At 41.3% G+C, this 17272-nt stretch overlaps 1 protein-coding gene across 2 annotated transcripts; it reads right to left on the minus strand.

The window, feature by feature from the left end:
- Positions 1–261: 261 nt before the first annotated feature.
- On the minus strand, positions 262–13320 carry psmd2 (proteasome 26S subunit ubiquitin receptor, non-ATPase 2). 2 transcript variants are annotated; one of them, XM_074680092.1, is made up of 21 exons: positions 13123–13320; positions 11871–11927; positions 11618–11782; positions 11041–11162; positions 10403–10627; positions 10124–10282; positions 9157–9301; positions 8663–8723; positions 8412–8558; positions 8129–8235; positions 7808–7935; positions 7513–7592; positions 7246–7338; positions 6784–6885; positions 6457–6608; positions 6271–6354; positions 5599–5767; positions 4799–4893; positions 4499–4625; positions 4257–4375; positions 262–1004 (listed from the first exon to the last, which is right to left on the minus strand). In XM_074680092.1, exons 1-21 carry the CDS (start codon positions 13243–13245, stop codon positions 822–824), a joined length of 2643 nt encoding a protein of 880 aa, XP_074536193.1. In that variant the 5' UTR covers positions 13246–13320; the 3' UTR covers positions 262–821. The 2 variants fall into 2 exon arrangements, with proteins under 2 accessions (XP_074536193.1, XP_074536192.1); XM_074680091.1 differs by having other exon boundaries at positions 7246–7408; positions 7505–7592.
- Positions 13321–17272: the final 3952 nt, after the last annotated feature.

The raw sequence follows: 17272 nt of genomic DNA on the forward strand, positions 1-17272 counted from the left end.
TCTTTTCTCTACTTTGTATTTTGTCTTTATTTAGGTCTCCTCTTCAGCAACACGCAACATGCTTAGGATTGATTTTATTTTCTTGTTACGTAGATACTTCAATTGACTTCAAACTCCCCTGTCGTAGTTGGTGTCCGTAAGCATCCATAGTGCTGTTTGGTAAAGACTCAGCTCAAAGGCAGACTGCATCATCTGAATGAAAAAGCCTGTGCGTACGTAAAAGCCATGACAAATGAGAACACACAGCCTGAACATTTCCACCTTGTGGATCTGAGTTTTTATTTTTGATTCAACCTTTTACAATACTGTAACAAAAACCATAACAAAATAAAATCAAAAGAAAATGTGACAAGGAATACATATTTCAAAGGCTCTAATTACAAAAGATGACTGAGGATGTAATAAGTGGGAAACACACGCTTAAAGCACAGATGTGGTGTGCGCAGTTGTTAATAAACTGATATAGCAGGTTGTCACTATTGAACTAGCCCCAGTTTAGTTAAACTGGTTCAGTGGTTTTTGCAAAGGCAGATTAAAATTGGAGCAATGCTGAAACCCTCTTTGATGTGTGGCTGCAGTCCCAGTTTTACCCTACCAGTGTCATCCCAGACCAATTATCCAGACCCTGACCATTTATTTTTAATGACTGCTGGGGGCTGGGCCAAAGATGGCACTGAGAAGACACAGCAAGGGGGAAGGATAGACCTGTCCTGCTCTTCTCAGCCATGCAATAAACAACCAAATATAACAACTGCCAAGAGCCATGAGGGACTGCCCTTACAAACAGAGTGAGAAGCCAGTAAGGATGGGACAGGGGCAGTCTAGGTTTCATAGTTGGGATTCTTGCGGAGGATAACAAAGCCCTCCAGGATGGGGGTGACAGGGAGGTACTCCTCTGTGGCCAGCTCAGCCCTCTCTCCGTGAGCCAGCAGCACTGGCGTGGTGTGAGTCTGGAAACCTGTGATGGCTTTTGGCTTTCCTGCTTGGCCCACGACATCCACAGCCTGAAAGACAGAGCAGACAGAAACCCACTCAGTCCACATAGTATTTACCCGAGTGATCCCAGGAACAGTCAGACACCCACAGAACATTTACTGACCTGTGTACCTTTCCGTTGGTGTAAAAATCACCATTTATGACCTGAGAACTAATGGACAACTTCCCAAACTCTCTGCCTCTCCTGTATGTGTTGTGAAAAGCATTTGACATGTTCTCTGATGGTGACCAGAGAAGGCATGTCCTCCCCTCTTTATTACCTTTACTGTGGTGAATATGTCGTTATAAATTTGGACCCTTTTTGAGCCACTGCTGTCAACGTTTTCTGTGGACAGATACTGCTGATGTCATACTACATTCATAGTTCAGGATCATTTTGATGCGCTGAGTCATTTACAACAAGCTTTTTTGACACTCAGCTCACTTGTTAATGATAAGTGAATCAGGAATGGAAATTAAAATTGGGACGTGATACTTATAGAACATTCTGCAGATAAACAAAGACGATACATAAGGACAGAAAGATACCAAGGATAAGAATAAAATCAGCAGCGTGACTTTATGGAGAGGAGGTGAGCCTTCCCTTGCTATTCTTGGTATATCCAAAACATGTAGAAGCAACTCACAACAAGTTTTTCTCTCTGACTGTCTTATGATCGCTAAGAAGTTGATACTTTTACAATGGAAGAGTGCCAAAGCCCCTACTTTCAGGATGTGGCTAAATGACCTAACTAGAACTTCCTCTTGGAAAGGATAAGATACACTTTAAAAGAATGATATTGCTATTTAACAAGACCTGGATATGCCTGATATCAAACTGATACTTCAGTATACACAACTAAACACAATTTAAAAGTGAGAGTGAACAAGGGTAAGGTATGGGTAGGGTTATTGGGCAGATGAGAGATGGAGGGAGGGAGGGATTGGAGACTTCAGATTGCTCAAGACTGAATGCTCACTAATGTTCAATTAATGTGAAAGATATAGACATATTATTTATCTGAATCACATTATTATTTAATTCAATTTCATTTTATTGCTATAGATATGGAGAATAAATGTACGTAATGTGTATGTATATGTGTGTACATATTTTGTCACCCTATTAAAATAATGGCCTAAGTCAGTGGTATTCAAAGTGCGAGGCGAGCCTCCTCTGGGGGGCGCCACAGAAATCCAGGGGAGGTGCGAGAAGAGGAACAAAAAACAAAGTACAAAATAATAATAATGATAATAAAAAAATGTCTGAACTAGCACTGTGTGTAAAAAGTATGGAAACAACCGTACCAGTGTTTCATTATTTTCTCTGATGCTGTCCGCTATACAGAGTGCTCATCTCTGTGCAGTGTGCACACGTTTGTGTGTCTGTGTGCCCATCGGGGCGGAACTTTGCCATGCGCTATGTAGAGAGCGGAGGAGAGTTGTGAATGCGTGACCGTGCACACAGCTACAGGACAACGCAACAACTGCTCTGCTCTGCAACCAAACAGAACACAGACACTCATGGATCCCTCAGGGGCATGTGTCCACAAACACACACGTATGTGAACACATGAACTCAGCTAAACGATGCATGGCGAAATGTACTTCTTAGGAGATCTCTGCAAACTTTGCTGTTGAGCCTTTTAGCAGGTCTCATATATCAATTTAGGGGTCTCAGATCCCGTTAGACCCCAGGTATTTTGCACAGTGATAACAACGGAAATTTAAAGTTGGGTTTTCCTTAGACCGGATTCAACAAGGCCACAGTGTGTACCTTGTTTACTGTGGATTTGAAATCTATTTGCGTTTCAAATGCAGTTCTAAACAGTCGCCTTAAACAAGTTTTGTAGATGCTAAAAGCAGCTCTGTGTATGATTGATCTGTAATTGAATGATTTTTCATTTACTGCATTTTGATTGATCTTTTATTCTTTGTTGCCACAGTGGCCATGCTTTCTCTCTTGGCTTAAGAGCTGTCATCTCATTTTATTTTGATGTTTGATGCTCATGTGGTCATTATAATAAATGAACAAATAGGCACTGACCTAAATTCATTTAATTCCTACCCATTTCAACCAAAATTCATGTTTTATGGTTACAACCAGAGTGGATAATTGATTTATTAGAAGCAGTACTTGTTTTACTAAAATAGGGGAGGTCCCGATGACTTCATGTTCTCTGAAAGGAGGCTCACTCTTACACTTTGACAACTTTGGTCATTTCAGTTTTGCATTTGCACTAAGGAATGTTAGAAATGTGAGAAAAATTGGCCTAAGGCACTTTATTCTTTAACCTAACATGATCGACACACAATGTTCTATGCATGTCCACAGTCTTCCACTGTAAAGGCCATTTTAATTGAAATGAATGGTTAATAGTATCATATGCTCTGGATCTGGTAAAGTTTTTGCGTTTTCCCAAAAACTAAAAGAAATAACTTGGGCAATTATTTTAATAGGGTGACGATATGTGTTTATAATTTTATTATTATTATTCAGTCATTCATTTTCTGAACTGCTTATCCTATTCAGGGTTGCGGGTGGCTGACGCCTACCCCAACTGCCATTGGGTGAGAGGTGGGGTACACCCTGGACTGGCCGCCAGCCAATCACAGGGCTGACACAGCGACAGACAACCTTTCACTCACACACTCACACCTACAGACATTTAAGAGTGACCAATTAACCTGGTGAGCATGTTTTGGACTGTGGGAGGAAGTCGGAGGACCCTGAGAGAACCCACTCATGCACTAGAACATGCAAACTCCACACAGAAAGGCCCACCGGCCAAGCTGGGAATTGAACTGGTGACCTTCTTGCTGTGAGGCTGCTGCACTAACTGTTGTGCCACCGTCAGCCCCCATCATTATTATTTATTTTTTAAATTGTCTGCTTGTTTCACATTCATTCTATGGCTATAGGTATGACAAAATCAATGTACTAAATTTATATCATCAGGCTATTACATTGATACCCCTTTTGCATTTGAACCCTCTTGGCTCTACTGTCCCCCTTTTTTCTTGTGTTTGCTTTTCTTATTGTTTGGACAAATGTTTATTGTTCATCACATGAATCCAACCATTTGTAAAGCTGTATAAACACCATTATAAATATAAAACAAAAAATGACCAAATGAATGTTAAAAAAGAGACATGAATGTGTACTGGGAATGTATGTAACCTGAATGCTCAATAAAAGATAGATGATAAAGAGAGAAGGTGCAGGGACATGAGGAAGACACGTTCTGATGTGATGACGCATCACTCTTTATCAACCTCACCTGTCCGACTCTGACAGACACAGGCAGCGGTCGTAGCTCCTCATCGAAGGTGACCAGCATACGAGGCTGCATGGCTGCTACCAGGCCATAGAGAATGTAGTGAGACTTCCCCAGAATAACTGTAATATACACAGTGAAGACCAGGGCAGAGTATCAACACAGAGGAAATAAAAGGAGAGTACATGTCTTAAATTAGACAGCAGGATGTTAGGTTTGTAACAGCAGGGGGAAAATGAACTGACTGTTCTTGACGTCAAGGAAGGAAACCAGCACAGTGAGAAGCCCGGCCACTGCGACCTGACTCATCAGCTGTCTGTCGCTATGGTAGGGACAGAGAGTCAGTGTGCCTTTGCCCAGGTGAGTCAGACCCTGCAGAGTCACAAACAGCACAGTCAGTGGAGAAGAGCATGCACAGACACACAGACACACACAGACACACACAGACACACACAGACACACACAGACACACACAGACACACACAGACACACTCATTAAAGTGGACTTTTGTCAGGCACAAAGAGCCTCTCATGTTTCCACCCACCTGAGCCAGCCGAACCATGAAGAGATTGTTGGGGTCTTTAGCGTGATACTGGGCCAGCTGCCTTAACATAGCAGCCAGACGTGCATTATTTGTGCCTGGGGAAATAGAAAAATATATGTCAGGGAGGCACACATCAAGGCTCTCCCAAAGGAGGTAGAACTGTGCATTATCACTCAGAATGACAAAACCTCACAGACCATTACTTTCAATGTTATTTCTGCGAGATAGTTCTGAATGTCTGCAATTTTAAGAGCTGTTGCATAAGTCATACAAATTTTCATTTGTAAGTCTCAAGAACATTCAAGAAACTGAGAAGGAGTGAATGACAGGATAAGCAATCACAAACTTCCCCAAGCGCTTCTCGCCTTTTTTGCCCATATCTCCATTTGCAAAAGCCCCACAAAAACACAGTTGTGAAATGCTGCCAAAATGTAAGGTATGCTGTAATTTAGTTAGAAGGTGTCATGTGGCTACTACATCTGGCAGGTTATCTCTGCAGCACCCTCTAGTGGACATACTTCAAAACGTGCAGATAGGAGCACTTGGAACACATTAACTGAAAACTGGAGCAATAACAACATGAATGAATTGTGCAAAACAAGAGGAGAGGAAATGCACTGATTTAGCCAAGTTTTGCTGCATAAACCCCCCTTGTTAGAAAAGTTTAGGCATCTACTTAAATAAAGGTTTGAGTATTTTAAGCAGGTCTCAGTCAAATTTTTAAATATAAAGTTTAATTTTATATGTATTTTAAAGAGGATTTTAACAACTAATGCATCTAGTACCATCTTAGAACCTACCACTGCCCACCATGCCCATGGCGAAGATGGAGTTGTGAGACACCTCGGGATCAGCATCATGTGAAAACTTGCTGAGAGTGTCTAAGATGTTCAGGCGAGGGTTTGACACAGAAATAAGAGCCAGGGCAAGAGGCACTGCTCGCCTCAGGGTGGGCTCCCCATAACGCAGCTGAAGACAAAGAGAGGAGAGTCAGGGATGCAGAACATTGCCATTAGAGCAACAACCGTCTGGCACGAATTATCCTTATCACATTCTGATGCTGCACCTTTATGTTTGTCTTTGACACACAATGAAAAAACCCTTTGTGTTGTCAATTTTCATCCAAATCATCCTGATGTACTTAATGAATCAAACTGAGTCACAAGGAACTGATGTTAAAGTAAAGACTAAAGAGGAAAACAATGGAAGAGAATCAAAAATGAGACTGATGCAATGTGAATCAAAAGAATAAAAAAAGAGGGATGAATGGGACTGATCTTTAAGTTTAAAAAAGCTCTTTGAAGTCATGATGAGCCGAGAAAGGGGTTATAGATTGAACCCATTTGGAGGAAAGAGCGGTGGGATGTTGATTTAAAAAAAGAGTTGATATTGTAATGTCAGTCAAGTAAAGTATTCAAACAGTAAAGAAAACAAAAGAAGAAAGAACACCACCAACAAGTAGTGCTACTGACCAGGTGTCCAAATGTTCGCAGGGCCATTTCTGAGCCAATCTCCTCTCCCATGGCGATAAGAGCAATGCCAAGAACAGCTACACCCTGAGAGGAGGACCAATAAGAATTAAAATTAAGTGAGGAATGATGACAAACTGACAAATTAGTTTCTCTTGAGTTAAACTCCAGCCATAACTAAGTCCTTACCTGGTGGGAGCCCATGTCAGCAGCGCTGTCCTTCTTCTCCTTGTCTTTCTTCTCCTTCTTGTCCTTGTCCTCCTCTTTGTCCTTCTCCTTGGCTTCATAGTGCTCACTGCAGATGTGGAGGAGCTGCTGCACCTTCAGCACGTTACCAGAGCCTGGGATGAAAAAGGATTTTGGACAGTTTCAGAAATTAAAACCAGCAGATGCCTCATGGCAGATCTGTTTGGTTTGTAAGGTTGGTTGGAAATAGTTAACAGAAATGATAAGCAGAGAAAAGCACTAGATATCTATTGACATGTGTGCAGACAGACCCAATACTGTGTGACTGACCTGCATATGCGCAGATATCCACTAGTGTGTTGGCAAAGCTGCGGAAAGGTTCTGGGACAACCTGAAGAGCTGCCAAGGTCGTCTCAATAGCTTCCCCTTTACCTATAAGCAAAAAAGAAAAACAAATAAAGAAACAAAGATGAAAGCTAGAGCCCAGTTATTCTAACATATATTTTCTTTAAAGTCTACCTCAATAATCTCAACACTCCGAACTGTATGTTCCCACATAAGTCAAGAGGTTAGATATGAACACAGATCTTCCTGACAATGTAATTGTAAAAATTCAAGCCATGGTGGAGTCATCTATCTACCGTACAATATGCCACCTAAAGACTACCGTTTGCATGCTGCAGGAGGGTCAGGGTGATTCTTCACAATCTGTAATTTTTTAAAACGAGTCCATAGAAAAGATATTTTGTTGACATACAGGTATTTCATTTATGGCCTGTTGCAGCTGCTTACCAAGGTGGTTAAGTCCCAGGCCTAAAGGTAACCAGTGAGCGTACGAGTCCTTCAGCTCCTGCTCGTTCTTCTCCATGATGGTCTGGACAATGGTGGAGGTCACATCACCGTTACATGATCCTACTGCGATCATACCGCACGCCAGTGCTGTCACCCCCACCACCTGGAGATTAAACACACAAACAGGTAAACTTAAGCAAGGATAAACACGAACAGAGGGAGGAGTTCAAATAACTTAGATAAGAAATTGTGTGTGTACCTCCATGTTGGATTTTGAGTCACCCATGACAGGGAGAAGCAGAGAAAGGACATCTTCTCTGTTGGAGCCAGCATAAGCAAGACCCAGTCTGGAACCAAGAAAACATACAGCTTTACTGTTCAGTCACAGAAAAAGACTACTGATCCCCAGAGGAGAGCCAGAAACGGACAACTGAAGAAAATTATCGAAATAATACAATTCCTCAAGTTAAGCTTCCTTGATCTGAGAAAACGTCTTCTTCCACATAGTCAGAATATATCTCCATAATTCTCTTATATCATAGTTTCTCCACATAAACCCCACCCAAAGATGGCTCCTATTCTCATGATGTTGCTGTTGTGGAGAACGTAGTCAGATAGCAGGGCAAGGGCCGGGTCACATTCATTCCTCACACCCGAGTTGACGATACCACAGGCCAAGAGGGCACCAGACTGCAGAGAAAAGGATGACACAGGACAGACCACTTAGATACATGTGTTTCTATAGTTGGTCCTCATTGGTCATAAAATGTGAATAAACCAAGCAAGGGGAACAACCATGACTTCACGCAATCTGGTGAATAGAGTGAATTATGTTCAGTTTTAGGCTCACATTTTTGAGTGACTGTCTTGGTCCAATATTTACCTTAATATAATCCTCAGAAGAATAGAGATATTTGTCTATCTGAGTCAGACCGCCATCCACATCCCACAGCAGGATCATACCAAGGGAAGCTGCGGCACTTAACATACCTGAGGACAATAACGTCATTTATAGTGAATGAAAAATTAAGCATAACGGGCTGAGTTACAAAAACTACTAAAAATAAAACACTTTGTAGACATAAGTGCTTGTTCTAATGTTCATCTATAAAAACAGGACTTTTGATTCTGCTGCTGCTGCTGTATTCATCTGTGCAGTCTCTCACCATGGTCCTTGTTCTTGTACAACCATTTATTGCCATCATCTGTGAGCAGCTTGTCCTGTCCGAAGGCAGCGTTGACGAAGCCGTTTACGAAAGAAGAAGCCAAGTTCATACGAGCAGAGTCCACCTGGGATCCACTACCTCCAAATCCTGTCACACACACACACGTCATCATATCCACCATTCCATGAAGATATTTATGTTTATACAAACAATATTTTTAGAATGACTAAGATGGATAAAACTGGACTCACTGTTGTTCTCCAGGTGTGTTTTGTAAATGTCATCTGGGACTTTTGGTTCCATGATGTCCAACTGTGAAGGACAAGATAAGTGTTATTCATTAAGTGAAAACTCAGTTATTATGATTGTGATGGTGAGCTTTGTTCCATGACCCACTCTCCAGTAAATCAACAGTTTTCCTACTTATGTGATTAGTTTCCAGAAACAAAGGTGACCCCCCAGAATCAACATCCGATATAGCACAACATTTCTGTGACACCAAGAAATTATTTACGAGAAAATTTACTGTACTGAATGAGATCAGGCTGTGAAGAGCAAACCATGAGCAGTTTATCCTGTCATTTTCAGTTGGTAGGGGTAAAACATTAATGAGTAAAATACATCAATACTACTTCTATGTAAGAAAAGTAAGTAAAAATCAATTACAAATACAATAAAAACCCAGGCTCCCTATCCATCTCAACTATTTGACTTGAGTATTTTGATACCCTTCAATGTCCCTTACCTCTCTGGCCAGGGCCAAGAAATTGCTGTTGAGCTGCACATTAGACATGATCTCTGTCAGGTCTTCATAGTCTTCTACGTCCTCATTGAGCTCCAGAAACATGCCATGACGACCCAGCATGAACGCCATCTGCTTCTGGATAACTCTGAAAGGACATGAATGTTTATAAACTTCCGCCAACTACAAAGTTTCAAATCAAGGAAAAAGTATTGATAAAAATGTGCACCTGACAATTGTTTAGAGTCTGACGGAATTTTTATTACTTGTTAGGAAACAACATTCAAACTGGGCTCCTCTTCCTTGGCTCAGTGCCAGCAGCAACACATACCCACAGCCTCCAACTGTGACTACATAAAGACACACTCACTAGCCCAGCAACCACCTGTAGCATCACGTTTCTACCTAGGAGAGACTCCAGAGCCGTGCACCTAAATCTGCATGTTGGCACAAGCTAACCACGAGTATTTGGCACATTCCTGGTTAGCAGAAAGCTAACTCACGTCACTTTTGTTTTTCCTCTGTGGTACATCGACTATTGTAGCTGCTCTGATTAGCTTCTTCTACTCATTAATCAACACATAAAATCACTTGCTCACTGGGCATGCAGTAAATGGCTGAGGTAGCTATGTCTACTCTCCGCCCAGAAACATCCTGACAACCAAAACATCAACATAGATGCAAAGGATAGGGTTTGAGGCCAGACACTGACACACATGTATAGAGGACCAGAGGAGACGAAAGTAAAGGATTATTCCTGTAAAAGTTTTGTTCAGTTGTTTTAGGAAAATCCTGCAAACTCTACCTTTAGGTAAGGATAAATATTGGGGACAAATCCAAAAAACATTATTGCACAGACACACAGACACAGACACACACACACAGACACACAGACACACACACAAATAGATTCGACCCTTTCTCTGATAATTATGCACTCCGCAGAGGAAATTATTTTAATGGCCCTCACATGTCTTTGCAGGATGTAAAAATGTTTTCCACCAGTTCCACATCATTGAGCATGAGAGCCAGACGCAGCGCCTCTGGGTAACGGTTGAACTTCCTGAAGATGTTCAGGGCACATCGTAGCAGAGCAGAATTTTCTGGCTCAGGTACGTAACTCACACAGCTGGAAGAAAGATGTAGAAAGTTAGAATATGACATGAAAACCTTTTGACAGAGAAAAGCACAATCAGTCTTCAATAGGATAAATAGGATTTGTGTTTTCTATCTTAATTATGAATTCTACCTGGTGAGGTACAGGCAGACTTTGCCATAAGCATTTTCATCGATGTAATCCTCCAGCATGTCAAGCCTCTCAATCTCCATCAGCAGGTCGCACGCCTCATGCTCGGCATTGTGGGCCATGTTGTAAGGAACTATCTCTTTCACAAGTTTTAGCAGCGTCTCTTGTTGTGCTTTGTCATTCTCCTCCACCTCTTGCCACTCTTTGGCCACCTCACCTGCCAGGTGCCTGGGAGCCAAATGAAAGGGAGGAAGCAATTAAACAAACAGGTAAAACAGCCAAATGTGATGAAAGCAAGTGAAACAGATTCACATCTGACATTTTTTGGGCTGCAATACTTTCTCATAGATCAATCATCAAACTAAATTTTAAGAATAGGGACACAAAGTCTGCACATTTGTGCTGTACATTTTTTGATATTAAAGGGCATTTTTATTTCCTTGATAAAATACAGAAGCATAATGCAATGATTTTCTGTCCAAATGAGCTCAACAACTCCAGCAGTCATCACCGCAGCTTTAGTTGTAAAAAGCTCAGATTATACAATGAAATAAATGGATAAAATTTAAATAAATTGCATTCAAAAATCTCTGCACATCTTGTTTTAAAACCTTTGTGTACCATGTAAAGCCGTGTCATACCTGACATATTCATGTCCCCATGAGGCGAGCTCTTCCTGAGAGCCAAGCAGACGGTACTTTAGACACTCCCTCTCACCGCTCATGGTCATAGCCAGCACTGATACCACATCAGCACAGAAACGCTGCAAAGACACAAACATCAAACAGAGATTGAGATTCACATTTTTAGTCAAGACTGATGCTGGCTGAGGCAATTAGTTCCTGTACTCTGTCCCAACTCCTTCAATGGAATTTGAAAATCAGATCAGACCAAGAATGTTACTTCTTTAGGGAACCTTTTGGTTTTGACCACAGGGTATTTAGTGGAATAGATAAATTAATCTCCTCAGTGATTTTTCATAGAACAGTCTATAATTGAACACCAATTAAAATCTCTCTTCAAAGTGATCAAAACCATACGAGCATAAAATTAATAACTCGTTACATAGCAACCCTAACAGCAGCCAATTTCAGAGTAAAGATTTCACAGGAAATCAATGTGCATTCCTTTCTGGTCTCACAAATTAAGCACCAATTTTACTGGGGAAAAATGGGCAGAGAAAAAAAACCTTTAAAATTTAGCAGAGTTGAACCGTACTTTATTTTCACCAGGAGCCATGCCATCATAGATTTCTTTGAGCTTCCCATAGTGTGGGCGCAGGAATTTAAGGGGCTTGGGTACGGAGGTCATGGATGTGGTTGAAGAACGGATTTGTCTGCGCAGCTCTTCCAGGGCAGGACGGTACATCTCTGTGTTCTTCTCCTGTTGATGAACATACAATGTGAGATTCTTTCATACCTATACTCAAAGAATGGTTGTGTTGGAAAAAATGTTTACATCTGATACTTACACTCAGTCTCTCTACCATCATCTCCAGATCCTCTTGTAACTGCTTGTCTTCCTCCGACTGCAAAAATTAATGCATAAAAAAGAGACAGATTGGTGACTGCTTCTAAAATTAAAAAGGTAAAGGCACAGGAATGGTGTTAAAGCCACAGGATTACTGATGAGACAATGCGATACATAGTCCAAGATAAGAATATTGTAATCCAGTGATTCAGCAATGATTGATGGACTGCAATATAATGATATAACAGTCAGCACAGAATGTTTAACCTTAGATTACAATTCACAATAAGATCACAGAGATTACCTTACTTTGGGGACAACTACAAGCAACAAATGCACTATGCCAAAGATAGTCGTGACAGATAATTTCACGGCTTATACCGAGTATACACAAGTGCATTAACTACAATTAGTCATAACAATAAAGTAGCATAATGGCACAGATGATCATAAATAGATCATTAATTAATCAGATTATTTCAGGTTTGCTTTAACTTTGAATTTTAGCATTTTGGTCCTCCAAACACAAATCTGTCAGAAGTTCAACTTCCGGGGAAGTTCTCTGGATCAACTGTCAAGTGTATCTTAAATATATTAACAGTTCTTTCCAACTTTTAACAGGCTACATTAACTGAAATAAAAATGTGTTACATTTATTTTTGTGCATAGTCATGATAACATTTTAACTATGCATATCGTATGTTGAGTGTGAGTATTAACGGAAGGACTTCTCGTGTTTTTATTATACTTTCATTTTACGTAGTAGAACTCTCAATTGTTGACACAAAAGCATAATGTTGTGACCACACAAGTAAGAGCTGAGCAGCTAAATCAGCTTTTCTGAGTGTGTTATTGATGCGAGGCTGTTCATCATGCAACACATTAGCTGCTTTGTCATGTCACTTAACGTTAACCCAGCTAGCAGAGCATGCTAACACTGATGACAGCACACAAGAGCGATAACAACTAGCAGGCTAAAGTTAGCTCCCGGCTGAGTTAGGCTAGGCTGACGTTAGCCACCCGGATCAGTTTATATAGAGAGTTTAGTAATATTACTGAAAAATATAACAGCGTGAGGGTGTAGGGGTAATCGTAGGATATCTTTGATCCTGTGAGTTGTTTATCTTGAAAGGAAAAGGACTGGGCCTGCTTCCCCATGTTGTCAAAGCGGCAGTGACTAAGGCAAAATAAAACCCCTGTCTGCTGTAACGTTATTTGGCATATATTTGAATGAGAAACACTACCCAACGTACCAGTTCTTGCTCCTCTTTCTTATCCTTATCTTTCCCAGAGGACTGCTGCCCCTTTTCCTTTTCCTTATCCTTCTCATCGGTCTTTTCAGGCTGTTTTTTCTCTTTATTTTTGGCCTCCTCCATAGCTGCGGCTGTGTGAGCTGTCGGCTAAACGGAACTGATCAGGACTTCTCCGGGCGGATTTCTTCTTCTGTGGTGTGAAATTTGTGTTGTGACTTGTTTACAGCGCCTCTTCTGGTTCCCATGTAAACATGCAGTTTTGGCGTAAGTTCACGAACGATCTACGACTTTTAATCATGAATATAAGTTTGAAGATCGAGTTTACACATTCATTCTCTCCAAAAAAGTGCTTATTTCCAGATTCTTAAATAAAATCCAATAAGCTTGCAAAAGTATGAGATCATAGAAGAGCTATTATAATGGCAAATGCAAATGCAAACTTGTGTGTGTGTGTGTGTGTGTGTGTGTGTGTGTGTGTGTGTGTGTGTGTGTGTGTGTGTGTGTGTGTGTGTGTAAATGCATCCACAAATATGTGACCTGAATGTCTTGTAATATATATATATATATATATATATATATATATATATATATATATATATATATATATTAAACAACGAGGCGTCGTGGTGTTCCCACTCCACGTAGTGCCTTAACGCACGCTTCCGAGTTTAATCCGCTTATACCATGGTCCCACAAACTGTAAACTTTAAAAGAAATAATGAATAAATAATGAATGAATGATGGACCACATGTGCTCAGTTGTTTGATCTGAGGTTTTTAGCGCACTAGTGGGACAGGAGGAGAGAGAAGCGGAGCTGTCTGCAGCGGTGCCTTTCATCCATTACGCGCACGCAGAGGGACAGAGGTGAAACTGTTGCTGTTTCAGCCAATAATTGCATGATTTCACACCAATCACTGATAAAACAACAGTTTGCTACTGTATGAAAATTGCGTGGTTATGTGTTATTTTTAAAGGCATTATTGAACTAGTTCGAGTGGACCAGTGGAGGCGCAGTCAGCTGACCCGGAGCCTTTCAGTTGCATTTTGAGTTTGTTGTCTGTTGTCCGGTCTCTGGGGCCCTCTCTAATTGTCTGTTGTCATCCTCAGTGAGAATGATAAATAGATAAATATCAAACATGTTAGAAAATCATCGGGGCGGCTCCGACGAGTCTGTGAGACGATCGTGGGGCTAAAGATTCATATGTCGACCGCTCACACTAGAAGATAATCTTGCCCGAACGTTGGGGCGGATTTTGGTCCCCGACCAGATTTCTTCCCCGATTGACGGGAGGACCGAATCCGGGTTAAATCGGGGCGAGAATCCTGTAGTGTGAGTCAGGCTTTATAGAGACGGGGCCCATTAGGAGCGCAGACTGCCCTCACATGCTTTGAAATGTGTGTGACGCGTTGCTATGGTAACGCGCACAGCGGAGTGATACAGCGAACTAACTTTGGAATTCTCACTGACCATGGTATATAGGTATATATATATATATATATATATATATATATATATATATATATATATATATATATATATATATATATATATATATATATAACTCTGATCAAACAGAAACAGTAATAGAGCTTTGTCTGTTCCTTTAACCGGTTTAACAAACACGTTACCATGAAGAAAACCTGCTCTCTGTTTATTCTGTATGCAGTTTCGAAGTACAGGGATCACTTTACTGGTAAAATGCGTAATTGTGAGATTATTTATGAATTATTTAGCCTTTATCTAGAGCCCATCTGATACTGAACTCTGAAACGTATTAATGTAACCTAGATTATTGTCTCAGGAAGATGTTATTTATTAGATTTCAGTGTTAATCCTCAATTATATAAGATAAGATAAGACATACTTTATTAATCCCTGGAGGGAAATTCAAGTTGTTTGGGCACTCTCCCAAGCAAAGAATTGTACACTCTGATGGCTGCAGGGAGGAATGATCTTCGGAACCTCTCGGTCCTGCAGCGCACAGAGGTAAGGCGTCCCCTGCTGCTGATCCTCTGGACTATGATATTGTGAAGTGGGTGATCAGAGTGACGGATGATGGCCTCCACTTTCTTCTGTGTATACCTTTCCACCACAGCCTCCAGTGAGTCCAAACTGGATCCAACCACGGAGCTAGCTCTCTTCACCAGTTTTTCCAGTCGCCTCTTGTCCTTCTACTTTAAACTGTTTCCCCAGCAGACTGCACCATAAAACAAAGCACTGGCTACCACAGACTGGTAAAACATCTGCAGCAGCTTTCCACAGACGTCAATTGATCTGAGCTTCCTTAAGAAAAAGAGACGGCTCTGCCCCTTCTTAAAGAGTGCATCTGTATTAAGGGACCAGTCCAACTTGTTGTCCAGATGTACACCAAGATATTTGTAGGTTGACACCACCTCCACGTCCACCCCATGGATGTTAACTGGCTGATGGCAGAGCCCAGACTTTTGGAAATCCACAATCATTTCCTTTGTTTTTGAGGTGTTCAGTAGGAGACAATTTCTATGACTACAGTCACAGAAAGCTTTTATCAGATCCCTGTATTCAGATTCCTGTCCATTTTGGATACACGCCACAATAAGATAAGTTAAGATAAGACATACTTTATTAATCCCCAGAGGGAAATTCAAGTTGTTTGGGCACTCTTCCAAGCAAAGAATTGTACACTCTGATGGCTGCAGGGTCATAGGAGTATTTTTGGATGTGGCAGGACTCAGAGTTGTATTTGAAGTCTGCAGTATAAAGTGTGAATAGGAATGGAGCCAGAACAGTTCCTTGTGGAGCCCCCGTGCTGCTCATGACCGTCCCAGAGACGCAGTTTCCCAACCTGACAAACTGTGGCCTCTCTGTGAGATAGTCTGTGATCCAGGAGACAAAGGATGGGTTCACTCTTTGAGCTTATCTCTCAATATCATGGGCTGGATGGTGTTAAATGCACTTGAAAAATCAAAGAACATAATTCTTACATAGGTGCCAGGTTCTTCTAGATAGCACAGGGCACGGTGGAGCATGTATGTAACTGCATCATCCACTCCAATATGATTTCTATATGCAAACTGCAGAGGTTCTAGTGTGTCTTTGACCTCAAGTCTCAACAGACGTAAAAGCAGCCTCTCAAAGGTTTTCATAACATGTGAGGTGAGGGCAACTGGTCTGTAGTCGTTAAGTTCAGCTGGGCATTTGAGTTTTGGTACCGGCACAATACAAGATGTTTTCCACAGAGCCGGGACCTGACCCAACTGTAGACTCAGGTTGAAGATCCTCTGAAGGGGTTCACACAATTGGGCAGCACAGTCCTTAAGCAGTCTTGGACACACACCATCTGGACCAGCAGCCTTCCCTGAGCACAGTCTTCCTAACTCTAACCTCACTCCTAAAGCTGTGACAGACGGTGACGGTGGAAGAGGCACAGGTGTAAGAGGGGATGTAGCAGGAGTGGTGGAGAGACACAGATGTGTAGAAGGAGCAGCAGTAGAAGAGGTCGCTGTGTCAAACTTGTTGAAGAACTGGTTGAATTCATTAGCACGTTCAACATCACCCACAATTGGCTGCCTTGTCTTTGTGTTATAACCAGAGATGTTATTGATTCCTCTCCACACCTCGCACATGTTATTATTTTGTAATTTTCTCTCAATGTTCTTTTTATATTTCACCTTAGCCTCCCTTAATCTCCTCTTCAGCACTTTTTGCACCAGTTTGAGCCGTTCTTTGTCGCCATCTCTAAAGGCTTCCTTTTTCTGATTGAGGATATCTTGATGTCACTTGTGATCCAGGGTTTGTTATTGGGGAAACGGAGTACAGTCTTTGATGGTATGATATTGTCTTTACAGAAGTTGATGTATTCAGTAAAACAGTCAACCTGCTTATCAATATCTATACTATTTTCATCTGTTTCTAACAATACATTCCAGTCTGTGCACTCAAAGCAGTCTCTCAGAGCCTCACTGGCCTCAGGTGTCCATTTTCTAACTGTTACAGTAGTTGCATGCTGCCTCAATATGCAGGGTCTGTAACAAGACTGAAGTAAAACCAGATTGTGATCCGACCTGCCCAGTGGTGGTTATGCAGTGGCACTGTATGCATCTTTGACGTTGGCATATAGAAGATCAAGTGTTCTGTTCACTCTGGTTGGGCAATTAACAAACTGTTTA

This window comes from Halichoeres trimaculatus, unplaced genomic scaffold (genome assembly GCF_033239565.1).
Source record: "Halichoeres trimaculatus isolate MK-OKI-2021-1 unplaced genomic scaffold, fHalTri1.1 fHalTri1_scaffold_9, whole genome shotgun sequence".
Taxonomy (NCBI): Eukaryota; Metazoa; Chordata; class Actinopteri; order Labriformes; family Labridae; genus Halichoeres; species Halichoeres trimaculatus.

Excerpts from the sequence above, each read along its gene's own strand:
- psmd2 (XM_074680091.1), bottom strand. The coding sequence starts at position 13,245 with ATGGAGGAGGCCAAAAATAAAGAGAAAAAACAGCCTGAAAAGACCGAT. Across the intron at positions 11,928-13,122 it reads AGAAAGAGGAGCAAGAACTG|TCGGAGGAAGACAAGCAGTT; the intron begins GTACGTTGGGTA and ends TAATTTTTGCAG. Across the intron at positions 9,302-10,123 it reads TTTACATCCTGCAAAGACAT|AGTTATCCAGAAGCAGATGG; the intron begins GTGAGGGCCATT and ends ATGTCCTTTCAG.